The following is a 25,676-nucleotide window of genomic DNA, read 5'->3' as shown; positions in this document are numbered from 1 at the left end:
AATTCAAACCAGGCAGGTTGACTCTTATTTGGTCAAGACATTGCCCTAGGGAATGAATGAGGAAGTGGCTGTCACCTATTTTGTTTGGTTGAAAAATGTGCAATGCGTGTACATGTTATTTCTGTCTGTACAGGACAGGGTCCTATGTATTAACATATGTAGATTCTATGACACATAAGTACACCACATTGCGAGCCAGAGTGATGATGTTAAATTGACTGTCAGTGTAATTCTTCGGACACTCAGGATTGTTTAGCAAATGTTATCCAATTGCGGAATCAAATCCAATGTTGGACACTTTGTTTTGAGTTTTGCAAGTACTGGTTGGTTGAGTATAGTTAGTACTTTGCCTGTTGTGAACAGCCAAAGAGACATGCTGGTTGATATGAGCCCCCAATCTTTGGGACAGACTCAATGGGCCAAATAGCCTCCTTCTGCAGGGATTCTGTTTTAAAATTTAAATTGGTATTACGATTTTGACATTAGCCAACAAGTGGTAAGTTTTAGAGTTTTCTTCCTATTTAAAAAATTCTATTCATGTGCAATCATATATCTATTATCCAAAATTTATAAAATCTGAACTTTGATTTTGGTGGAATTCATTTGTTTTAGCCTCCAAGTATGCAAATCTGAAAATTGGAGACAAATATGGAGGTTAGGTGGATTGGGCATGCAAAATTGCTCCTTAGTATCCAAAAGTTTTGTAGCTTAGGTGGATTAGCCTTGGTAAATGTGCGGGGTTACATGGATAGGGTGGAGGGAAGGGCCTTGGTGGGATGCTCTTTTGGAGAACCAGTGCAGATTCGATGGGCTGAATGGCCTCTTCCTGCAATTTGGGGATGCAATGGTTTGATGGTAAATGGACAAACTCATGGCTCCATGGATATTTAAATGATGTTAAACATTCATTTCCTACATGTACTTTAAGATGTTAATTACACTGTTAAAGTTTCCACAAATCAAAAAAGAAATAATCAGCAGTGCTTCCGGTGGCCATCTGCGTAGTTTTGTTTCCCAAATTTCTCAAACAGATGGGTTAATATTTTTTGACGCTGCTTGTGCTGTAAAGCATATTATAATGTTAATGTCACAGATTGAAAACACCTATAAACAAAGCATACTCCAGATTTTCTTTAGCTCAACTGAGCTCAAAAAGTCACAAATGTTTTAAGAGGTGCATGGAAGCCTTCGGTAAACATTTTGGGAAGCTGTTTTGAAGTATGGAGAAAATTGAAATCAGCTCTCATGATAAGGACACACTGATTAAATCCGGACAAGAGAGGCATGCCCACCTCTGGCGTTATTTGTAGTGGGTTCTTAACGGCAATAGCAACATAGGGCAGCGCAGAGGCACAGTGGTTAGCACTGCTGCCTTACAGCACCAGGAACCCGGGTTCAGTTCTGGCCTTGGGTGACTGTCTGTGTGCAGTTTGCACATTTTCCCCGTGTCTGCGTGGGTTTCCTCCAGGTGCTCAGATTTCCTCCCACAGTCCAAAGATGTGCGGGCTAGGTGGATTGGCCATGCTAAATTGCCCCTTAGTGTCTCAAAATGTGTAAATTCGAGGGATAAGCTGTGAGAAATGTGTGGGGTTACAGGGAGAGGGCTTGGTAAGATACTCTGTCAGACTGTTGGTGTAGACTCGATGGGCTGAATGGCCTCTTTATGCATTGTAGGAATTCTATGATTCTATCATTGAGGAAACTAAAACAACAGCTCAGCATTGCTGCTTCCAAGGACACAAAAGAGACCATAAGCTCAGTTACTGGTAAAGCAGGCCTGGAGTCTTCTGACTGCTGACTCACAGCTAATACAGGAAGTTTGAACATCACCGTTGTTCTCCAATATAATGCAATTATCACACTGAAACATGTACAAAGCACAGGTAAATAATAATGAGCAATGTATGGACACACTCAAATGACACTCAAATATCAGCATACTCAGTATAACTTACAATTGTTGGTATCATTAGATACAACCATAATTCCCATTGGTTGATGTGATGTATCTGAACGCAGTACTTTAACATCTCCTCCTGTGTACTTATTACAGCGCATTACAGTTCTCTGCATCCAGTCTGTCCAGAAGATGTAATCACCATAAATAGCTAAGCCAAAGAAAGTGCCTGGTCCCGATTTCAGAACTACCTGTGCCATTGCAAATACAAGAGGGGGAAAAAAGTTTTTAAAAAACTATTCCTGAGTCAAAGATGAGCTGTGAGAATTGAAATTGTTATAGAGCTAAATGTATGGACTGATGTGCTCAAATAACTGTAACAATCAGAAAACGTACGCTGTGTGATTATTTCTCAATAATTTCCAAGGAATTATGTTGGAGTTACACAATAGAAACAGGCTATTCGGCTCAACTGGACCATGCCAGAGGTTGCACAGGTAACAGTCTGCAATGTTAACTACCGCTGGAAAATGACATACGCAAACAAATTTATTTTGTCTCCCTGCCAGTGTTCATTTACCATAAAAGCCTCCTCCCATCCCTCTTTATCCAACAATTATCTGTATTTTTTTTAACTGTTTTAATATACTATAATCTAATTGATATTTATGGTGTGAGAACCAGCTATGGTTGTGTATAAATAATTCTCACTGGGACACACTTGTCTCATAAGCATGATTCTATGTAACTCAATGACAACATTGGTAATTGGCTATTTTCTGCTTAATTGTACTCTAAATTATTATTGAATAACTGATGACTGCTACAAACATATAGTTTTAATAACAGAAATTCCATTTCTTTATTTATGAGAATTTTCTATTGCCATTTGTCCTGAAGCCTAATTTATCATTTAACAATCTGCATTGTGTCATAATGAAAATGCCGAAACTGCTCTCATTAGTCATTCATTCTAAGACCTTAAGATGAACTTGAAATGGCAAATTTTAATGAGTTGGTGGTTATAGAAAGAGGCATGTCATGAAAGTAAGTTCAATTACTCTTTGTGCACTAAACAATGATTAATGGATTTCAGAACAATTATTATCAATGATTAATCTGTCTTAATCACCATAAATTATACCCTTAATCAATGGTGAACTGTAATTTACAATGACTCTTAATGAGGTGAAGTAATAGACTTTACAACACTATAAGTAATGTCGGAAAGTGTAAAATGGGTGAATTTGCTGACAATCTGGGATATATGATGTTCTGAATCATGGAGGTTTGGTGAACTGCCAAAATGAAATGGCAAAATTAAGAATTATGTAGTCCACTGACCAGTGGAAGATCATAGTGACAGTGAACAGAGAGAAATAGTAACATACAAAGTCGATTTTTTTTTTGGCCTGAAGTGTCTTGTTACACTGAAGGTGTTAAGTACAGAGAACACGAGCCTGAAATGGCAAATAATGGATAGAAAAATCGAGTGAAAAGACTGGATCGAACACGTGGGAAGTTCAATATCACTTTCTGCAATTGCATATTGTTCAATGAAGAGGAAAGTGCTTTCCTGTATGACAAAGAACAGGTTTAGATATCCTTCCTTTCACTTTCTTGGTTTTTATTATGGCATAGCATTCTGAGGATTGTAATTCAGGATAGCAAATAATTCCTTTCCTGTGACCTCCACTGTTGAGAAGGGTAAGAACCATAATGTCACGAGAACAGCATCACCTCCAAATGCTCCTCCAACTCACACATCAACCTGACTTAGATGTATAACCTTGTTTCTTCACTGCTGCTGGATCAATATCCTCCAATTCCCTACTTAGTACTATTGTGGAACATTATCTGTGCGAGGACTGCAGCAGTTCAAGGAGAGGTCCCTTTACCACCTGCTCAGGGCACCTGGAGATGAAAGCAGCTTTTCCAGCACCAGCCACATTCTGGAAACAAAATCAAAGGGAACTTTCCATCTTAATCACATTTACATAAATAATTTTGAATGACGTGATGGGTGTGTATCACACATCTAGAATGAAATATATACAGCTAAACAATAAGGTCTTGTACTTTACTGTGGGGTTGCTTAAAATAAAATCTACATTTTGGTTTGAAATTCTTATAGAGTCATAGAGGTTTACAACTTAGAAACAGGCCCTTTGGCCCAACTTGTCCATGCTGCCCAGTTTTGACCACTAAGCTATTCCCAATTGCCCGCGCTTGGCCCATGTCACTCAAGACCCATCTTACCCATGTAACTGTCTAAATGCTTTTTAAAAGACAAAATTGTGCCCACCTTGACTACTACCTCTGGCAGCTCATTCCAGACACCCTCTGTGTGAAAAGAAATTGCCCCTCTGGACCCTTTTGTATCTCTCCCCTCTTACCTTAAACCTATGTCCTCTAGTTTTAGACTCATCTACCTTTGGGAAAAGATGTCGACTATCTACCTCGTCTATGCTCCTCACTCGGCCTCCTACGCTCCGGGGAAAAAAGTCCCAGCCTATCCAGCCTCTCCTTATAACTCAAACCGTCAAGGCCCAGTAACATTTCTGCACTCTTTCTAGGTTAATAATATCCTTTCTATAAAGCGTGACCAGAACGGTACACAATATTCCAAGTGTGGCCATACCTATGTCTTGTACAATTTCAACAAGACGTCCCAACTCCAATATTAAATGTTCTGACTAATGAAGCCAAGCATGCCGAATGCCTTCTTCACCACTATATCTACCTGTGACTCCACTTTCAAGGAGCTATGAACCTGTATCATTTGTTCTCTTTGTTCTATAACTCTCCCCAATGCCCTACCATTAACTGAATAAGTCCTGCCCTGGTTTGATCTACCAAAATGCATCACCTCACATTTATCTAAATTAAACTCCATCTGCCATTCATCAGTCCACTGGCCCAATTGATTAAGGGCCCATTGCACTCCTAGATAACCTTCTTTACTGTCCACTATGCCACCAGTCCTGGTGTCATCTGCAAACTTACTAACCATGTCTCCTAAATTCTCATCGAAATCATTAATATAAATAACAAATAACAGTGGACCCAGCACCAATGCCTGAGGCACACCGCTGGTCACAGGCCTCCAGTTTGAAAAACAACCCATTACAACCACTCTTCATCTTCTGTCATCAAGCGAATTTTGTATCCAACTGGCTACCTCACCCTGGATCCCGTGAGAGTTAACTTCATGCAACAACCTACAATGTGGTATCTTGTGAAAGGCCTTGCTAAAGTCCATGTAGACAACATCGACTCCACTGCCATCATCTACTTTCTTTGTTACCCTTTCAAACCACTCAATCAAATTCGTGAGACATGATTTTCCACTCACAAAGCCATGCTGACTGTCCCTAATCAGTCCTTGCTTCTCTAAATGCCTGTAGATCCTATCTCAGAATATCTTTGAATAACTCATCTACTGCAAGCATTAGGCTCACCGGCCTGTAGTTCCCAGGCTTTCCCCTGCAGCCCTTCTTCAACAAAGGCACGACATTTGCCAACTTCCAATCTTCAGGCACCTTTTCATTCATATTAATGATTTGGATGAGAATATAGGGGGCATGGTTAGTAAGTTTGCAGATGACACTAAGATTGGTGGCATAATGGACAGTGAAGAAAGTTATCTCCAATTGCAACGGGATCTTGATCAATTGGGCCAGTGGACTGACGAATGGCAGATGGAGTTTAATTTAGACAAATGCGAGGTGATGCATTTTCGTAGATTGAACCAGGGCAGGACTTACTCAGTTAATGGTAGGGCAATGGGGAGAGTTACAGAACAAAGAGATCTAAGTGTACATGTTCAGAGCTCCTTGAAAGTGGAGTCACAGGTGGACAGAGTGGTGAAGAAGGCATTCGGCATGCTTGGTTTCATCGGTCAGAACATTGAATACAGGAGTTGGGACATCTTGTTGAAGTTGTACAAGACATTGGTAAGGCCACACTTGGAATACTGTGTGCAATTCTGGTCACCCAATTATAGAAAGGATATGATTAAACTAGAAAGAATGCAGAAAAGATTTACTAGGATCCTACCAGGACTTGATGGATTGAGTTATAAGGAGAGGCTTTTTTCTCTGGAGTGTAGGAAGCTGAGGGGTGACCTGATAGAGGTCTATAAAATAATGAGGGGCATAGACAAGGTAGATAATCAATATCTTTTCCCAAAGGTAGGGGAACCTAAAACTAGAGGGCATAGGTTTAAGGTGAGAGGGGAGAGATACAAAAGTGTCCAGAGGGGCAATTTGTTCACAGAGGGTGATGAGTGTCTGGAACAAGCTGCCAGAGGTAATAGTAGAGGCGGGTACAATTTTGTCTTTTAAAAAGCATTTAGATAGTTACATGGGTACAATGGGTATAGAGGGATATGGGCCAAATGGGATTAGCTTAGGGGTTTGAAAAAAAAGGGTGACATGGACAAGTTGGGCCAAAGGGCCTGTTTCCATGCTGTAAACCTCTATGACTCTATGACCTGTGAATGTCGATGATTCAAATATCTCAGCTAGAGGACCCGCAATTTCCTCCCTAGCCTCCCACAATATCCTGGGATACACTTCATCAGGTCCCAGGGATTTATCTACCTTAATGCGCTTTAAGACTTCCAGCACCTCCTTCTCTGTAATATGTACACTCCTCAAGACATCACTATTTATTTCCCCAAGTTCCCAAACATCCACGTCTTTCTCAACAGTAAATACTGATGAGAAATATTCATATAGGATCTCACCCATCTCTTGTGGATCCGCACATAAGTGATCTGGTGATACGCGATTAAATCACTCAGGAGGCTAGATTGTACCCGGGAAATAAAGGCTTTTATTACTGACAAGAATGGAGCACACTATATACAATACAATCCCAGACTAAAGGGTCACCAGGCAGTGCAGTGACCTTTATACTCCTCCAGGTAGGCGGAGCCAACTGGAGTGTACCACAGAACAATATCAACAGGTAGAACAGCCCAACCCTAACACCAACAGTACTACAGTAACATATCTACAAACACCCATAGTGCTGACCATCCATGGCTCAGCACGTATAGTGGTAACCAACTATGGTTCACCACATTCACCCCTCCTTTAAAACAAAGGCCGGCGGGGCAAAAAAACCCCAGAACAATTGTTCATATATTCACAAGTTCAGTCGTATTGGAGGACCGCACCGCTCTGCGACCTCCTCAACACTGGCGGTAACGCCGGTTCTGGTAACCGTGGTGACCTTCTCTCCAAGGCGGTGTCCAGTGACTCCTCCAGTACCTCATGGACAGGTGGACCACGAGGTGGCGAAAATCTGCTGGACTCGAGCACGCCTCGAGGTGGTGACAATCTCCTGGACTCAGGCAAGCTGTACACGGGAGTAAGAGGATTAAGTGGTGGTCCCGATACTGCCCGCGCCGTGTCAGGAGGGGAGATAAGGGTCGGGGGGTCCCTAACTAGGGGTGTGGGAGTGACTGGGGTTTCCAAGTCCCCTGCAGGCGCCAGATCTCTAATAGAGACCGTGTCCTCTCGCCCGTCAGGATATGCCACATAGGCATATTGAGGGTTGGTGTGGAGGAGATGGACCTGTTCAACCAAAGGGTCGGACTTGCGGGTCCTAACATGCCGCCACAGGAGGACAGATCCTGAGTACGTCAACCAAGACGGTAATGAGGTCCCAGAGGAAGACTTCCTAGGGAAGGAAAACATCCTCTCATGTGGAGTAGCATTGGTTGCCGTACACAGGAGTGAGCGGATGGAATGGAGCGCATCAGAGAGTACCTCTTGCCAACGGGAGACTGGAAGACCTTTAGACCTCAACGCCAGTAAGACAGCCTTCCAGACTGTAGCATTTTCTCGTTCAACCTGTCCGTTACCCCTAGGGTTGTAACTCGTAGTTCTACTTGAGGCAATCCCTTTTGAGAGCAGGTATTGCCTCAATTCGTCACTCATGAATGACGAGCCCCTATCACTGTGGATATAGCTGGGGTAACCGAACAGGGTGAAAAGATCCCGTAATGCTTTGATAACCGTGGCAGCGGTCGTATCAGAACAGGGAATGACAAAAGGGAATCGTGAGTACTCGTCAATCACATTGAGGAAGTACATGTTCCGATCTGTCGAAGGAAGGGGGCCCTTGAAGTCCACACTCAGTCTTTCAAAAGGGCGAGTGGCTTTAATGAGGTGTGCCCTGTCAGGTCGGTAGAAGTGCGGTTTGCATTCAGCACATACCTGGCAGCTTCGGGTGATGGACCTGACATCCTCCACTGAGTAGGGTAGATTCCGGGCCTTTATGAAATGGAAGAGCCGAGTGACTCCCGGATGGCAGAGATCATTATGGAGGGCCTGTAATTGATTCTCCTGCACACTTGCACATGTTCCACGCGACAGGGCGTCTGAGGGCTCATTGAGCTTCCCTGGATGGTCCATGATATCATAATTGTAGGTGGAGAGTTCGATTCTCCACCTCAAGATTTTATCATTTTTGATCTTACCCCGTAACGTGTTGTTGAACATGAACGCCACGGACCGTTGGTTCGTGAGCAGGGTGAATCGTTTTCCCGCCAAATAATGGCACCAGTACCGAACGGCCTCCACAATGGCCTGGGCCTCCTTTTCCACCACAGAGTGCCGAATTTCAGGGCCTTGGAGGGTGCGAGAGAAAAAGGCGACGGGCCTGCCTGCCTGGTTAAGTGTGGCTGCCAGGGTGAAATCAGATGCATCACTCTCCACCTGGAAGGGGATGGACTCATCAACAGCGTGCATCGTGGCTTTCGCGATGTCGGCTTTTATCCCTTCAAAGGCTAAGCGAGCCTCTGTTGCTAGGGGAAAGGAGGTAGACTTGATGAGCGGACGGGCTTTGTCCGCATAATTGGGAACCCACTGTGCATAGTATGAAAAGAAGCCTAAGCATCTTCTCAGTGCTTTGATACTAGTGGGCAAGGGAAGTTCCAGGAGGGGATGCATACGGTCTGGATCAGGGCCAAGGACCCCGTTTTCCACCACGTATCCGAGAATTGCTAGGCGGCGCTTGCGAAATATGCACTTCTCCCTGTTGTAGGTCAGATTCAGGTGAGACGCAGTGCGTAAAAATCTAAGGAGGTTGGCATCGTGGTCCTGCTGGTCATGGCCGCAGATAGTGACGTTATCCAGGTACGGGAAGGTAGCCCGCAGCCCGTTCTGGTCCACCATTTGGTCTATTGCACGCTGGAAGACCGAGACCCCATTCGTGACGCCAAAGGGAACCCTTAAAAAGTGATAAAGACGACCATCCACCTCAAAGGCCGTGTATTTTTGGTCCTCTGGGCGAATGGGGAGCTGGTGGTAAGCTGACTTCAAGTCAATGGTGGAGAACACCCGGTACTGCGCAATCTGGTTGACCATGTCAGATATGCGCGGGAGAGGATACGCATCCAGCTGCGTATATCTATTAATGGTCTGACTATAGTCTATGACCATCCGGGGTTTGTTTCCAGTTTTAACCACCACTACTTGCGCTCTCCATGGACTAGAGCTAGGTTGGATGATCCCTTCCCTGAGGAGCCGCTGAACTTCAGATCGAATAAAGATCCGATCCTCAGCGCTGTAACGCCTGCTCTTGGTTGCGATGGGCTTGCAGCCTGGCACGAGATTCTCGAATAAGGATGGTGGGGTGATTCTGAGTGTCGAGAGGCTACACGTGGAGCGCGCTGGGCAATTTGGAGGCTGCTGTGCTCCCACTGAAAGTGGAGGGAGTGGCCCATTGTACTGCAGGGTTACACTCCTCAGGTGGACCATAAAGTCTAGTCCCAGGAGCATCGGAGCGCAAACGTGCGGTAACACAAGGAGCCTGAAGTTCTCGTAAACTGTGCTCCGCACCGTCAGGTTGACCACGCAGCTCCCTCGCACGGTAACAGACTGGGACCTCGATGCCATCGAAATTGTCTGTCTGACAGTCCGTACTCGGAGACCGCACCGTTTCACGGTGTCAAGGTGAATGAAGCTCTCCGTGCTCCCGCTGTCAAACAAACAATGAATTTGGCGTCCATTTACCTCTATGCCCATCATGGACTTGTCGAGTCTGTGAGGCTTGGCCTGGTCCAGGATGATTGACGCCACCGTTGGGTCTTGGGTGCCACTGCAGGCAGCTGAGATGGTTGATGATGATGACCCCTGCTGGTCGTCTGCGGTTGGTGCCGACCAAAATGGCTGCGCCCATGGATCGCACGTGGTCGGTGGCGCTAAAAGTGGCGGCCCCTGCAGGTCGCACGTGTCTTGCGTCTCCGTCGTCAGGAATGGCGGCGCTCTGGAATCGCACGTGGTGGAAGACCTCGAAGACGCTGGAGACAAGGAGACAGGCTCAGGAGAATCACACGCCGCGCTGCTATGTTTGGAGAGTGGTTTGGTCCTGCAGACTTTGGCATAATGCCTTTTCTTTCCACACGCGGAGCACAATACCGTTCTAGCTGGACATCGCTGCCGAGGGTGTTTCGCCAATCCACAGAAGTAACACCGCGGGCCTCCTGGAGCTGCCGCCGTCGTCAGGTCCGAGGTTGGAAACACAATCACGCAGATTTTCGGAGCCGCTGAATAAAGTAGAGTCGGTGGCTGTACTTGCCACGATGTTCCCACGTGGTCGGTGGGGTACGTTTCTAGACTTCTGGAGGCCGTTTCCATAGCGTCAGCCAATTCTACTGTCTTAGCGAGGTCTAGATTACCTTGCTCCAGCAGCCGAAGGCGAAGATACGACAAGCCGATTCCCGCCACAAATGCATCTCGGATCAAGTCGTTCGTATACTGGGCCGCCGACACTGGCTTGCAGTTGCAGGCTCTGGCTAGCTGCTGAAGTTCACACAGGTACTGTTCTGTCGTTTCGCCGGGCTGCCGCCGTCGAGTGGCTAGAAGGTGTCGAGCATGGATCTCGTTTGGTGGTTTGTTGTACCGTTTCTTAAGTAGTTCGATGGCCCCTATGTAGTCTTGGGCATCGCGGATTGATAAGTATACAGTGAAGCTTACCCTCGCGTGGAGGACCCGCAGTTTATCGGCGTCGTTTTGAATGGCTGTTGAGGCATCGTTGTAGTCTTGAAAACACTTTAACCAATGGTCGAAAGTGTTCGACGCTCCTGCCGCACGTGGATCTAAAGTAAGCCGCTCGGGTTTCAACATTTGCTCCATGGTTTTTTTTCAAAATTTTGTCAGTAATAAAATTGATGCGCGATTAAATCACTCGGGAGGCTAGATTGTACCCGGGAAATAAAGGCTTTTATTACTGACAAGAATGGAGCACACTATATACAATACAATCCCAGACTAAAGGGTCACCAGGCAGTGCAGTGACCTTTATACTTCCCCTGGTAGGCGGAGCCAACTGGAGTGTACCACAGAACAATATCAACAGGTCGAACAGCCCTACCTTAACACCAACAGTACTACAGTAACATATCTACAAACACCCATAGTGCTGACCATCCATGGCTCAGCACTCATAGTGGTAACCAACTATGGTTCACCACATCTGGTTGATCCTTAAGAAGTCCTATTCTCTCCCTAGTTACACTTTTGCCCTTTTTGTATTTGCACTCCTCATGGTCTAAATTTTCCAACAGTCTTATGGATCCATATGTTGCTATCAAATAGAGTCCCAATTGGTGGCCGCAGGACTGACACAGGGAAAATCCTGGAAGGCATCTTCCGAATTGACTCTTGTCACAAAATGGTAGGATGCTATTAAAATTAGTTTTTTTTAACACAAGTAAAATAAAACTTCCATGTATTTTGTGAAGCATTTCTGGGCAGCACCTATTAGAAAGAGAGGGTGTACTTTGCAATTGATGCAATTAATATTCAGAGGGTTGTGAGCCAGGAAGCAGGTTAGATACAGATGAGTGTTGAAGAAGCAGCAGCAAGAGAGAGAGAGGCAGTCATCTTCAGGAAACAGCTCAGCAAGAGGTGAGGTGCTAAAGGCAAGCCAATTTGTGCAAAATATTGGCTGGAATTCACCAGCTGTTCACGCCAGCGCAATTTTCTGGACCCGCCAGCAGCGCAACCCCACCCGTGGGTTTCATTGTGGCGTTGGGGAGACATCAATGGAAAATTGTATTGACAGCAGTGGGACCAGAGAATCTCACTGCTATTGAATAGCATGCCACCTTCCATCACCGGGAAACATGCGGCTGGGAGGCTGGAGAATCTCGCCCCTCATTTTCTTCACCGAATTGTAGACCTTTCCCAAGTCATGGTCACTTAAACTGTATGGGGTGGTATTCACTGGCTAGATTTGACCAGTAGGTTTATGGTTATTGTTTGAGAAAGGCGGTCTCAGCAGAGTTTAGGTATGGGAGAAACAGATACTTCTAGGTTTTCAGTCTTTGAGGGATTATGTGCTTACTGTTAATTTGCTGAAGTACGAGATTGTTCTTTGTACCATTTTATTATCTTTCGTCTATGTTAATAAATACCTTTATTGTTTGTTAACTGAAAGAGAGATCTGAGTCTTCACTGTTTCTGCAAATGAGTCTCGCTAATATCCAAAAAAAAACAATACACCACGGGAAACCAGTGTTTGAAGTTGGAACACTCTTGCACATAACATTCTGTGCTTACCACCCATTTAAGGACAGTGGATGGAACTGCCAATGCTACTCTCCTAATCAGGGAGGTGCCCTTTGATAGGTAAGTTTCAAATAAAAGTTCAGAGGAGCCAACAGACAGGCCCTTCTGATTGGAGAGTAACCACCTTCAGAATGGCTAGTGAGGGCTAAGGGGTGAGGAGGCTTTTCCCTGTCACTGCACCCTCTTTGCACCATGGAGTCTTTGGTTCTGATGGTCTCACGGACTATGACAGTGCTTCTTTGCCGCTGACAAAAAGTCGAGGGCAATCTAAATTGTCCCCTGATTGGGGTTTCAACTATGACAATTAGCTGCCCTCTTTCTTTCAGTGGGCAGCAGATCAAGGTCCCTGCCAGCTGATGGGAAACTTCTCTGGCAGTATGAATGCTTCAGGGAGATGTTTCAACACAACATCCCACTATTTTCTTCGACTCCATTCCCACCACCACACAGCCAGAAAAATTCCTCCCCCTGTGTCAAACCTTGAGTGACACCAGGGTGGAAAATTGTAACTGTGATGATTATGATCAGCCTACTTATTTACATAGTGCCATAGAATCCCTAAAGTGCAAAAGGAGGCCACTTGGCCCAGTGAGTCTGCACTGACTCTCGACAGAGCATCTAACCCAGGCCCACCCCCCTGCCCTATCCCCTAACCCCACGCATTTATCCCACTAATCACCCAAATGTACAAATCTTGGGACACTAAGGAGCAATACTAAGGCCAATCCACCCAACTTGCACATCTTTCGGACTGGGGCAGGAAACCGGAGCACCCGGAGGAAACCCACGCAGACACGGGGAGAACATGCAAACTCCACACAGACAGTCACCCAAGGTTGGAATCGAACCCGGGTCCCTGGCTCTGAGGCAGCAATGCTACCGTGCTGCCCCATGATCCAGATGGTTAAATAGGAAATTATGCTGCGAGTATACCTCAAAAACGTAGATTCAATGAATACGCAATAAAAAAACTTAATTATTGCACTCACTTAATTATTTGATCTGAATTTTTTTAAGCTTCTGTTTGTTCATCGAAAGCTAAAATATATCTTCCATTACAGTTAATAAGAAAGTAAATGGCAGTGCAGAATGTTGATAGCAAATATCATGAAATATTCAACATGGACAAAAAGCATGTTTTAGGAAAATAATTAATCAGTGTGAATAACCCAAGTGGTTCGAGATAAATATATTTTTTAAAAAATGCTATTTGCTTACAGAGTGATTTGGCACAGAATATATGTATTTACACACACACAAGCGTATTCGATATAAGGAGAAGATACAGTTAAGGGTCCTTTGATTTTCCTTGAGGCGTAGATTTTGGGAGAAGGTGGAGAAGCAAGAGGGCAACTAATTTGACCTTGCTGACCTGGAAGGAGGTCAGCAGGGGAGCTTGTGCCCATGGCACACAGAAAAGAAATTTGCTGCAGTGCAGGAAGAGGATGAATGATCTTGCCCGCTTTGCCAGGGTAAGTCAACCTTATACTAATTCTGGATTCACTTTGATAAGAGCATCAGGTGCTCTAATGGTTACAGTCCACAGAGATCTCAAACATCCACACTGAATGTCCCACACACATTTTAACATCACCACCATCTCATGTGTCATCCTGCACATTCAACATGATATGTTCTTACTGGGGATGGTAGAGTACACACAGCAACCATGCATGCTTTCCAAAGTCTATTCCATCCCTTCTCATCACATTCCATTCCATTTGACTTTGTGCAGATAGAGCTTGCCCACAACAAGAAGGAGAGATCTTATCCCAGTGAGGATCTTCTAAAATAGAGGAGCTGACTGCATTTGAGAAGGAGGCTGCTGAGCTGCCAGGAGAGGACAGTGTTCGCTCCTGTGATCAGGTAAGATTAGTCTCCCCCAACAAAGCAGTACAGATGGGCCCTCCATTAGTCGAACACATCATGAGTTAAATTAAAAGTTTGATCGTGTTTACTCAGGAGCCAGTTCTATCTTCTCTCTCTTCCAGACACCAGTAGGAGCAGACCAAAACAAACCTCCAGCCAATCCCTCAGTCTGGACCCAACCACCTTAGATCAAACAATTGAAAGCAGCTTATCTTGCAATGATCAATCTCCCATTCCAAGGCCAAAATCCAGAGTGAAATCCTGGGCTGCACTTATTATAGAATCCATACAGTGCAGAAGAAAGCCATTTGGCCCATGGACCTCAAATCACACAGGCCCCATCCCCGTAACCCTGCTAATCCCTCTGGCACTAAGGGTCAATTTAGCATGGCCAATCCACCAAATTTTTGGACTGTGGGAGGAAACCAGAGCACCCGGAGGAAACCCAAGCAGACACGGGGAGAATGTGCAAAGTCCGCACAAGAGTGATCCGAGCCAGGAATCAAACCCAAGTCTCTGGTGCTGTGAGGCAGCAGTGCTAACTATTATGCTACCTTGCCATCCTAGCTAACTGCCACTCCCATTCCAACTTTGCAGCTGAGGAGCTAACTCAAGGATCATAGGTGCCTATTAATCGCACCAGCAACTTGACAGCACAATCACAAATAGTGTTGGAGAGGGTCAAAGACAGCGGGTTACGAGGAACAGGGATTTCAGAATCCAAGACACAGTCTGACTGCTTCATTTGATCTGAATTCAGCCCAGCTTTGCACTGCTGGAATGTTTGGAAGCCTTGTGCCCTGGAAACTATGTCCAAAATACAATGTGCAGTGTCATGTGGACCATCTTACATATGGTAAATCTCCTGCTACTGTACTTCTTTAATGATGCGATCGCTCTTCCTTTCTCGCATTTCTCTGACTGCAACAGGCTCAATCAGACCAACACAAATATAGCAGCAAGCTCCAGCGTGAAATCACATCAAAGCCCACCATGATTTAGGGTTCCCCATTCATTACCTTTTCAATAGGTCTTCATTACTGTTTCCAATGAGCACTGATCCCAGTGCTCTCATGTGGAAATAATTAGGCTGATCTTTGAATGGGCCCATGAGTCCAACCATTGACTCCTCCCACATGGCCTCTGACCCCTCCCTTGGTAATTTTCTTCTCAATGCCTTTTTTAACTCATTCCATTGGGTGGTCAACATGGCGGTGCTGTACTTTTACTTTGAGTCCAGCTTCCAGCCTCCCTCATCACTGTGGAAGTCCCTCCGATCCTTTTGGAACCGCACAATATGCTGGTAAATCTCTTTCCATGCACACTGCAGTCTCCCCCAGTGATCCTGGAGTCCATGAAGTTTAAAAAAGTTTAAAATTTAAAAAGCTTATTTATTAGTGTCAGAAATAGGCTTACATTAACACTGCAATGAAGTTGCTGTGAAAATCCCCAAGTCGTCACACCTGTTCGGGTACACTGAGGGAGAATTTAGCATGGCCAATGCACCTAACCAGCACATCTTTCGGACTGTGGGAGGAAACCGGAGCACCCAGAGGAAACCCACACAGACACGGGGAGAATATGCAGACTCCATATAGATAGTGACCCAACTGGGAATCGAACCCGGGTCCCTGGTGCTGATACGTAGCAGTACTGTGCCACCGTACCGTGTAAATCGTAAATGTTGTGGACATTCCTATCTCTCCCCCTGAACCCATTACTGTAGGTGATCCTATCTTTCACATGGACCTCACCCCTCCTCATTTTGAGGCTGTTTGTACTATCACATACAAAGACCATGCTCCAAGAGCTTTGAGTAACCCTGCACCCGCACCCCCATCAGTTTCATGTTCCCCATCTACAGGGGGAACATGTGCCTGCAAAACCTCTCTGGGTCCAGTGCCAGCCTGCCTGCCCATCCCACCACAGTCTCTCTGGCTCCAGTGCTGCCCTGCCTGCCCACTCCACCACAGTCTCTCTGGGTTCAGTGCTGCCCTGCCTGCCCACTCCACCACAGTCTCTCTGGCTCCAGTGCTGCCCTGCCTGCCCACTCCACCACAGTCTCTCTGGGTTCAGTGCTGCCCTGCCTGCCCACTCCACCACAGTCTCTCTGGGTTCAGTGCCACCCCACCCCGGATCCCACCTGATTATGCAACTTTGCCAAAGGTCAGGATTCAAAGCAGTGATGACAGATGACAGCCGCACAGTGAAAGGTAGGCAAATGCTTTGTTTATGCATGAGTAAAGTGCAGTGGGTAGGTGCCCATCGATGTGGCACTGAATGAGGAGGGTGGATGTGATTTCTGCCAGTTGTGAGGTTAATGAGTATTCATGACATGCTGATGCATGCAGAATGGCATTCCCGATACAGATCAGCGGGAAAGTCGACCTGCCATTAGGCTGGCATGAAAGACTTAAGCTAAAATTCTGACTTATTTTCCTTAGCCGCATATCCAACTTTTGGCCTCATTCCCAATTTTGCATTCCCATTCGTCATGATTCCCATTGGTGGTGGGAGAAGAAAATTCCACCCATGATCCTGTCCCAACCATTAATTCTGACAGTGCTTTCCAATGTCTCTCAACCCTCAGCATAAAGATGTTTCTCTGGCTTTCTGTCCTAAATCATTTACCTTTAATCTTATATCTATGTCCACTCATGTTAAACTGTCACTGAAACTGTCTGTTTCTATATATTCAGTCCCATCCCCATATAATTTAATACATCTCGATAAAGTCACTCAAGAACGGTTACTTTTCACTTAACTCACCTCTGTGCTCACTGATCTACAAGCCACATCTTGACATTTAAAATTCTCATCCTTGTTTTCAAATTCCTCCAATGCTTCACCATTCCCTATCTTGGTAATCTCCATCAGCCTCAGTCACCTCTGAGTCATCTGAACTCTTCTAACTCTGGCCGTTTGAGCCTCCTTATTTAATCACTATAATCTGTGTGGTGGTGACTTCAGCTGCCTAGGACTTAAGACATGCAATGCCCTCCATACCCCGCCTTGCATCTGTCCCTCAGTTTCCTCCTTAAGGCACTGCTTAAATGACCGAGTGTTTGGTCATTTGACCTAATATCTCCTTATGTGGCTGAATATCATGCTTTTTTTAAATATACACCTCTGGAGTCATGGAGTCATAGAGGTTCACACCATGGAAACAGGCCCTTAGGCTCAACATGTCTATGCCAGCCTTTTTTTAAAATCACTAAGGTAGTCCCAATTGCCCACACGGTTGGCCCATATCCCTCTATACCCATCTTACCCATGTAACCGTCTAAATGCTTTTTAAAAGACAAATTTGTACCCGTCTCTACTACTATCTCTGGCAGCTTGTTCCAGACACTAATCACCTTCTATGTGAAAAATTTGCCCCTATGGACCCTTTTGTATTTCTCCCCTCTCACCTTAAAACAATGCCCTCTAGTTTTAAACTTCTCTACCTTTCGGAAAAGATGTTGACCATCGAGCTGATCTATACTCCTCATTATTTTATAGACCTCTATAAGTTCACCCCTAAGTCTCCTACGCTCCAGGGAATAGAGTCCCAGTCTATCCAGCCTCTCCTTATAACTCAAACCATCAAGTCTCGGTAGCATCCTAGTAAATCTTTTCTTCACTCTTTCTAGTTCAATAATATCCTTTCTATAATAGGGTGACCAGAACTGCACACAGTATTCCAAGTGTGGCCTCACCAATGTCTTGTACAACTTCAACAAGCCGTCCCAACTCCTTTATTCAATGTTCTGACCAATGAAACCAAGCATACCGAACGCGTTCTTCATCATTCTGTCCACCTGTGACTCCACTTTCAAGGAGCTATGAACCTGTACTCTTAGATCTCTTTGTTCTATAGCTCTCCCCAATGACCTCCCATTGTCTGAATAAGTCCTGCCCTGGTTTGATCTACCAATATACTGATGAGAAATATTCATGTCGGATCTCATCCATTTCTTGTGGATCCACACATAGATTACCTTGTTGATCCTTAAGAGGCCCTACTCTCTCCCTAGTTACTGTTTTCCCCTTTATGTATTTGTAGAAGCTCTTTGAATTCTCCTTTGCCTTATCTGACAAAGCAATCTCGTGTCCCCTTTTAGCCCTCCTGATTTCTCTCTTAACTCTACTCTTACACCCTCTATATTCAAGGGATCCACTTGATCCCGGCTGCCTATGCGTGTCATGTGCCTCCTTCTTCTTTTTGACGAGGGCCTCAATATCCTGAGTCATCCAGGGTTCCCTACTTCGACCAGCCTTGCCCTTCACTCTAAGAGGAATGTGCTTCCCCTGAACCCTGGTTAAACACACTTTTGAAAACCTCCCACCTAGCAGCCATCTCTTTGCCTGCCAACAGACTCCCCCAATCAACTTTTGAAAGTTCATGTCTAATACCATCAAAATTGGTCTTGCCGCAATTTAGAATTTTAACTTTTGGGCCAGACCTGTTATTCTCCATAGCTATCTTAAAACTCATGGACTTATGGTCACTGGTCCCAAAGTGATCCCTCACTAACACCTTCCTTATTTCCCAAGAGGGGATCAAGTTTTGCCCCCTCTCTAGTCGGGCCATCCACACACTGAATGAGAAATTCCTCCCGAATACATTCAACAAATTTCTCTCCATCCAAACCCCTAATACTATGGCTGTCCCAGTCAATGTTGTGCAAGTTAAAATCCCCTACTATTACCACCCTATTTTTCTTGGAACTATCTGCAATCTCCTTACATATTTGCTCCTAAATTTCCCGCTGACTATTTGGGGGCCTATAGTACAATCCTATCAAAGTGATTTCCCCCTTCTTATTTCTCAATTCTACCCTCTAGACTCAGTGGGTGAACCCTCAGAAATATCCCTTCTCAGTACTGCCGTCATGCTTTCCTTAATCAAAAGTGCAACTCCCACTCCTCTCTTACCTCCTGTTCTATCTTTACTCTAGCATCTGTATCCTGTAACACTGAGCTGCCAGTCCTGTCTGTCCCTTAGCCATGTTTCAGTAACTGCTATAATATCCCAGTCCCATGTACCCATCAATGCCCTGAGTTCATCTGCCTTGCCCGTCAGGCCTCTTGCATTGAAATAAATGCAGTTTAATCTGGACATCCCTTGCTCTCTGCCTTAGGACAATTTATTACATTAAAGGCAAAATGCAATTATTACTGTTGTTTATCCCTGTCAAAATAACAAATATTGAGTGTACTTGTATATTCATCACCACAAATGCACTTGTCTGTTTGGCGAGGTAGTTAGTTTTTCATCTCTGAAGTCTATATTTGAACTTGGAGTGTGATTTGATCAGGCAGTGGGAAAGGTGAGTGCCAAACTCCATTGATCAATTGGCAGCTCAAGATTTATGTGGTTTTAGCTTGTGCATGCCTCCTGTCAACTATGTGCCCAAAACAGCCAGGAAACAACAACTGGCCAGTGGAGGGGAAGTTTGGATGCCAGGAAGCTCAATTGCAAAATGATAAGTTGCAGAGGAGGGGAGCTTCATCACGGTCTCCTGGAAATGAAAAACGGTGTGACAGTGGCGGTCAATATTTTCCTTCTGAGGCCTGAATGCACATCCCAGCTGGTTTCACAAGGCAAGTTAAAAAAAAAAATTTCCTTAAATGTAATCCTCTGGTTCTGGATTCTTTTTCCTGACCAGGAAACTAAAACGCCTTTTCGTAATCAGGACGCATTTAAAATTGCAGTTGGGAAGCCTGCCAGCTTCAGCAAGTTGTCCTTGCTGCCTGGTCAGACGACCAAGTGAAGACTTTGGGGTCCAAATGGAGTATCGGTCGGTGAATCACCCAGCGGAAATTAACTGCCTGTCTGCTCAATGTCCACCAAAAAGCAAATTGGTCATTCATTTCACTGGCAGGGTGCACGTGCGAAATGTCTGCACCATTAGCCTATCGAACAAGCAGTGAAAACACTTTCTAATTCATTGAGCAGTCTGACAGATGGAATAAGACGCAGCCTAAAGTTTTAGATTAGAAGGTAAAATTATTGACTTACATATCTGTGTGTCCCATCATATTCGCACCTTTCAATCCTTCCAACAGAGCCGTCAGAGAAATACAGTTTCTCCGCTTTGTGATCAATCGTAAGTCCATTTGGTGTGAAAATGTCAGTGCTGACAATGATCTGAACATTTCCTCCAGACAAGCTTGCTTTCATTATACTTGGCTGCTGTTCATTCCAATTTGTCCAGAACATTAAGCTGCACCAGGTTGAAAATACAACAGCATGTCAAATCTCGCTAAAGAGTTCGATTGTTTGTAAAGAGTACCTTGACTCTAACATAGGAAAAGTCATATAATAGTTCATCAACCAATTAAAAACCTCCAGTGATACATACTTTATACTGTTATATCTTTAGCTGGCAAGACAAATAAACATTGTACCACCTAAAATTCAGTCATCGTTGTTTAGCACAGAGAGAATACTTGAACTGGCTTTCATGACATGCAATATTACTATAACCGTCATGATTCTGGAAGATATTCACAGAATTACAGAGGAAACACAGCAGAGAGAAAAGTCCATGTAGTATTTAGGCTCTACTCGAACCTCCTCCTATCTTTCCTCATCTTAATCTATCATCATAAACCTCTATTCCCTTCTCCCTCATATGTTTGTCTAGCTTCCTCTTAAGTGCATCTATTCCAGTCACTTCAACCACAGTCTCACCTCTCTTTGGGTGAAGGTGCTTCTAAATTCTCTGCTGTCTTTCATGGTGACTATTTTATTTTGGTGGCTTCCAATTATGCTCTTCCTCACAAGAGGAAACATTCTCTCTGTATCCACTCTGTCAAAGCCTCTCATAATTTTAAAGACCTCGATTAGGTTTAAAGTTCAAAGTTATTCATCAGTGTCACAAGTAGGCTTACATCAACCCTGCAATGAAGTTACTGTGAAAATTCCCTCGTCGATACACTCCGGCACCTTTTTGGAAGCACAAAGGGAGAATTTAGCATGGCCAATGCATCTATGCAGCATGTCTTTCAGACTGTGGAAAACAACAGGAGCACCCGGAGGAAACACACGCAGACATAGAGAGAACATGCAGACTCCACACAGACAGTCACCCGAGGCCGGAATTGAACCTGGTTCCTGCTGCTGTGAGACCTATTCCCACTGGTGAGGCCAGTAGCGCAGGGGTGAGTGGGTCACTGTGCACACGCTGATCTGTCAGCATATGTGCAGTGGCCCTTCACTGTCACTCTCCTGATCGCTGGCCAGCAATTGAGCTTTCCAGCCCCACAACCTTCCATTGCTGGCCTTTAGAACCCTCCACCCCACCCCCATCGCTGGCCTCCTGGACCTCTCCGGGCAAGCCCCGATATCCCCTCCCCGCTCCCTCCCAGACAACCCTGATCTCACTAACTCCCCCCCGCCCCTGGCAGTCCCTCCCCCCCTCGGATGGCCAGCCCCAATCACCTCCTTCCCTCTCTCTGCTGCTGATCCCTGTGCGGAGCGGTTGCGGAACCCCCCCACCCCCACTGATCACGCCCCTATAGGCTCAGCCCCACAATAGGCCCCACCCCCTCTGGCTCTACCTCTTGGCACTGCCCAGTGGGCAGTGCCAAGGTGCCCCTTGGGCATTGCCAGTTTGTCCCTTGGGCAGTATCAGAGGCCACGCAGGCACTGCCCAAGGGGCACCCTCCTTACCCTCGACCTTCTGGGGGTCCTAAATGGCCTCTGTCCCCTTCAGCAGGGTCAAGCTGCCTCCTCCCCATTATGGGGAGCAGTTGTAAACACCATTGGAGTGAATAACTCCTGGCGGGGGTGGGAGGATGCTAGCAGGCCCGGAGACATCAGTCCTAGGCCTGCTAATGAAAGGCAAATGTCTATTTCAATATGTAGGTCAGCTAATTACCCAAAAAATCTTGGAGCTAGATAAGTGGATGCCATGACATCCAGCAGGCAGTCCGCTAAATGGCCTCTGCTCTTGTTTCCTGGCCATTGCACTGCAAGAGCAACGCAGAGGGTTGGGAGAATCACCCCCATTTAGTCTAACACTGTTTAATCAAAGAGGCTTTTCCTTGAAAAGTAATCAAATTATCCATTAAATTGATTTGAGCAATTTAAAAACAAGCGCAAGTGCAATTTGTGCATAATTTCAATGTAAATTAATAGATACTTCAGATTAAAGAATTTTCAGTTAAGCGCATATTTCACAACAAAACATAACAGGAATGTTATACTTTGTGAATCAGACTTTATTATTTTCCATTGGAAGTTGTTTCCTGATTATCTGACAAGATTGAATTGTCACAATACTGTAATGCATCTCTCTCTCCACAGATCCATTTAAAACTATTCAAACAGTTGAAGCGACAGAAAATGAACAGCAGAAACAGGAAAGGAAGAAATGCAGACAACAATTGTGCTCTCCACTCTGAGTCAGAGGGTCAGTGAAGCCTCATTCCACAAACCTTGGGCAGGGGCAGCGCAGTGGCACAGTCGTTAGCACTGCTGCCTCACAGCGCCAAAGACCCAGGTTCGATTCCTGGCTTGCGTCAGTGTCTGTGCGGAGTCTGCACGTTCTCCCTGTGTCTGTGTGGGTTTCCTCCGGGTGCTCCGGTTTCCTCCCACAGTCCGAAAGACGTGCTGGTTAGGTGCATTGGCCATGCTAAATTCTCCCTCAGTGTACCTAAACAGGCACCGGAGTGTGGCGACTAGGGGATCTTCACAGTAATTTCATTGCAGTGTTAATGTAAGCTTACTTGTGACAATAAATAAGGAAAGGCCCTGATATGGAGGTGGGACTGAGGCTGGCAGATGGGGAATTAAACTGAAGCTCCATTTCACGAACCAGGTCGACTTAAATTAGCCCATGACGCTAGTTGAAGAAAAGCATGGACGTTTTCTCAATATTCTGGCCAGCATTTACCCCAAAACCAATATCACTGAGTCAGATAATTGAGTCTTTTATCTTACTGTTGTTTGTGGAACCTTGCTGTGTGCAAATTGACTGGCGTATTTGCTAACATCACAGCAGTGACAAACTCACTACAAAAGTTCTTTAACTTTGAAGCCCTCAGGAGGTAATTCATTAAAAACTTCACACAGCTGCGAGTTCTTTTTTTAAATTTAACATTGGGACCTACTTATAAAATGTAATACACAACAGATAGGAGCTGAGAAATCACCCGTTGTGGGAAGGAAAATTGGACAGAGTGTAAAATGAGCTGTCAATATGCTTTCACTCAGTTTGCAGAAGATGAATTTCAGCTGATCAATTTCAGGCCCCTTATCTGAAAGCTATATTTTTTCCAAATTGTGTTTTTTTTTAATCCAATTATTTTTATGTTTCAACAGCTAGACTTTTGAATCCTGCAAGGCACAGCCAAATCTTGGAATTTTGCTGCTATAGTATTACATCGTTTCTTTTTTATATAGTTCGTCAGATCTCTTTTGATTAACCCCAACCTTTTGTCTCCCAGACTCCCCGACTCCTCCCTAACCGTCTCTCCCCCCAACCTTTTGACTTTTCGACAGACCCTCTGATAACCCCGACCCTCCGCCATTGCCCCGACTCTCTGACTCCTCTCACGATGCGGCACGGTGGCACACTGCTGCCTCACAGCATTAGGGTCTCAGGTTCAATTCTAGCCTTGGGTGACTGTCTGTGTGGAGCTTGCATGTTCTCTTCGGATCTACTTGGGTTTACTCCATGTGCTCTGGATACCTCCCATAGTCCAACAATGCAGAAATTAAGTTGATTGGTCATGGTAAATTGCCCCTTAGCGTCAGGGGATTTGCAGGGTAAATAGGCCGTGGGTGTGATGGTTGTCGGTGCAGGCTTGATGGACCAAATGGTCTCCTTCTGCACTGTAGGGATTTTATGACCCTGTGATTATTCTCCCAGCCTGACATCACCCAACCTCACCACCCTACACAGCTGGCAACCTATCCACCCTACCAACCTGCCACCTTATCCAACATGCATCTATTAGCTTGCCACCCTGCCCTTCTGCTAACCTACCCACCATACCACTTATTACCCTGCCACCCTACTCATGCCTGCACAGCTGGCATGCTATTGCCCTATCATCCTACCCACTTACCTCACTCACACTCATTCAGTAATACAGTGAAAAGCTCCTTAAATATCGCAAAGCTTTTGCACAGTGTTGGCAAATGAAGACTTAGCAAAGTATGGAAGCTAGTGCCGTACAAAGCGGGGCACGTAGCTTTGATCCTGCATTACAAAGAAGGACTCAAGAACAGGCTATTTCTGAAGAGGCCCAATTCAGAATGCTGGGTGAGAAATGTGGAGCTCCAGAGCTGTGTAAAGAAATAGGAGCCGAGTGGTAATCTGACTGTGATTGCCACTCTTTGGAAGATTCGGGCCCATTTGTTTTTACTCATGGTTGTTATGAAGCAACAATGTGCAAAATATATAAAAGAAAGAGCTTCACTTACAATGTTTCATTAAAACTGGTCAATAAAAAGTTGAGGGCACCATATAAAAGTTACACTTGTATCCCTCATAGTTCCTATTGTTATGAGTGATATTGTAAATTACTGCTAATTTGAAACAGGGATCTGCACTGGCCGGAGGAACTGATTTAAGACCTCCGACTTCAGAGGAAACAACTCTACCTCATCTGCCTGGGTGAGTTCAAAGCAAGGTAACTAAGCTGCAAGCAATATTTCAACTTTGAATTGCATTGTCCCCAGAGAATGAAATCATCTAACCAGCTTCCCATCAATTTTGCATAGCCATTCTTATTCCATCAATATAAAGCTAATGATTGTAACCTCTGTTGAACACTGGAAGCAATTAGAAATAATTTGGTTCTATCTGGGACTGACCAACAGAAAACCAGCATGGACTTAAAGATTTGTGCCAAATCAATTTTATGGCTCAACATACTACAGTTGCAAAATAAAATACTTTTGAAAGTTGCAATTCAATCTTTTATCCAAATCGATTTAAGAAGTGTTAATTGAGCAACAGAAAGAAATCTTTACATTTACATAGTGACTTTATTAACCTCAAAACATCCCAAAACACTTTACAGCCCGGGAAGTACTTTACTGAAGGGTAGACACTGTTGTGATATAGCAGCCAGAAAACTCCCGCATGCAGGAATGTGATAACGAGCAGATAATCAGTTTTCAGTTCTTTTTCGAAATAGTGTCAGGGGATTTGTTTCATTCACCTCATGATGTTTTACCATCTCATGTGTAAGACAGCATCTCCAGCATCTCCCTTAGTACCACATAGGAGTGTCAACCTACATTTCTGAGCTCAAATCTCTGGCGTGGGTCTTGACCTTACAGTTTTGACTCAGAAGTAGGAAGGCAACCAACTGAG

The 25,676-nt window shown here is 44.9% G+C and overlaps 1 protein-coding gene across 1 annotated transcript in view; it reads right to left on the bottom strand.

Annotated features, from left to right (window-relative positions):
- Nucleotides 1-25,676, bottom strand: part of LOC144504127 (low-density lipoprotein receptor-related protein 1-like) — a 1,391,705-nt gene that overhangs the window by 313,278 nt on the left and 1,052,751 nt on the right. The window contains exons 45-46 of the mRNA XM_078229303.1: nucleotides 20,363-20,567; nucleotides 1,956-2,148 (exon numbers count right to left, since the gene is read on the bottom strand). Of these exons, the coding sequence (XP_078085429.1) occupies nucleotides 1,956-2,148; nucleotides 20,363-20,567 (398 nt within the window). The remainder of the gene's footprint in view (nucleotides 1-1,955; nucleotides 2,149-20,362; nucleotides 20,568-25,676) is intronic.

The sequence above is a fragment of the Mustelus asterias genome, chromosome 14, assembly GCF_964213995.1.
Source record: "Mustelus asterias chromosome 14, sMusAst1.hap1.1, whole genome shotgun sequence".
Lineage (NCBI taxonomy): Eukaryota > Metazoa > Chordata > Chondrichthyes > Carcharhiniformes > Triakidae > Mustelus > Mustelus asterias.
Note: the sequence above shows the minus strand (reverse complement) of the source record. Positions and strands in the feature narration are given on the sequence as shown.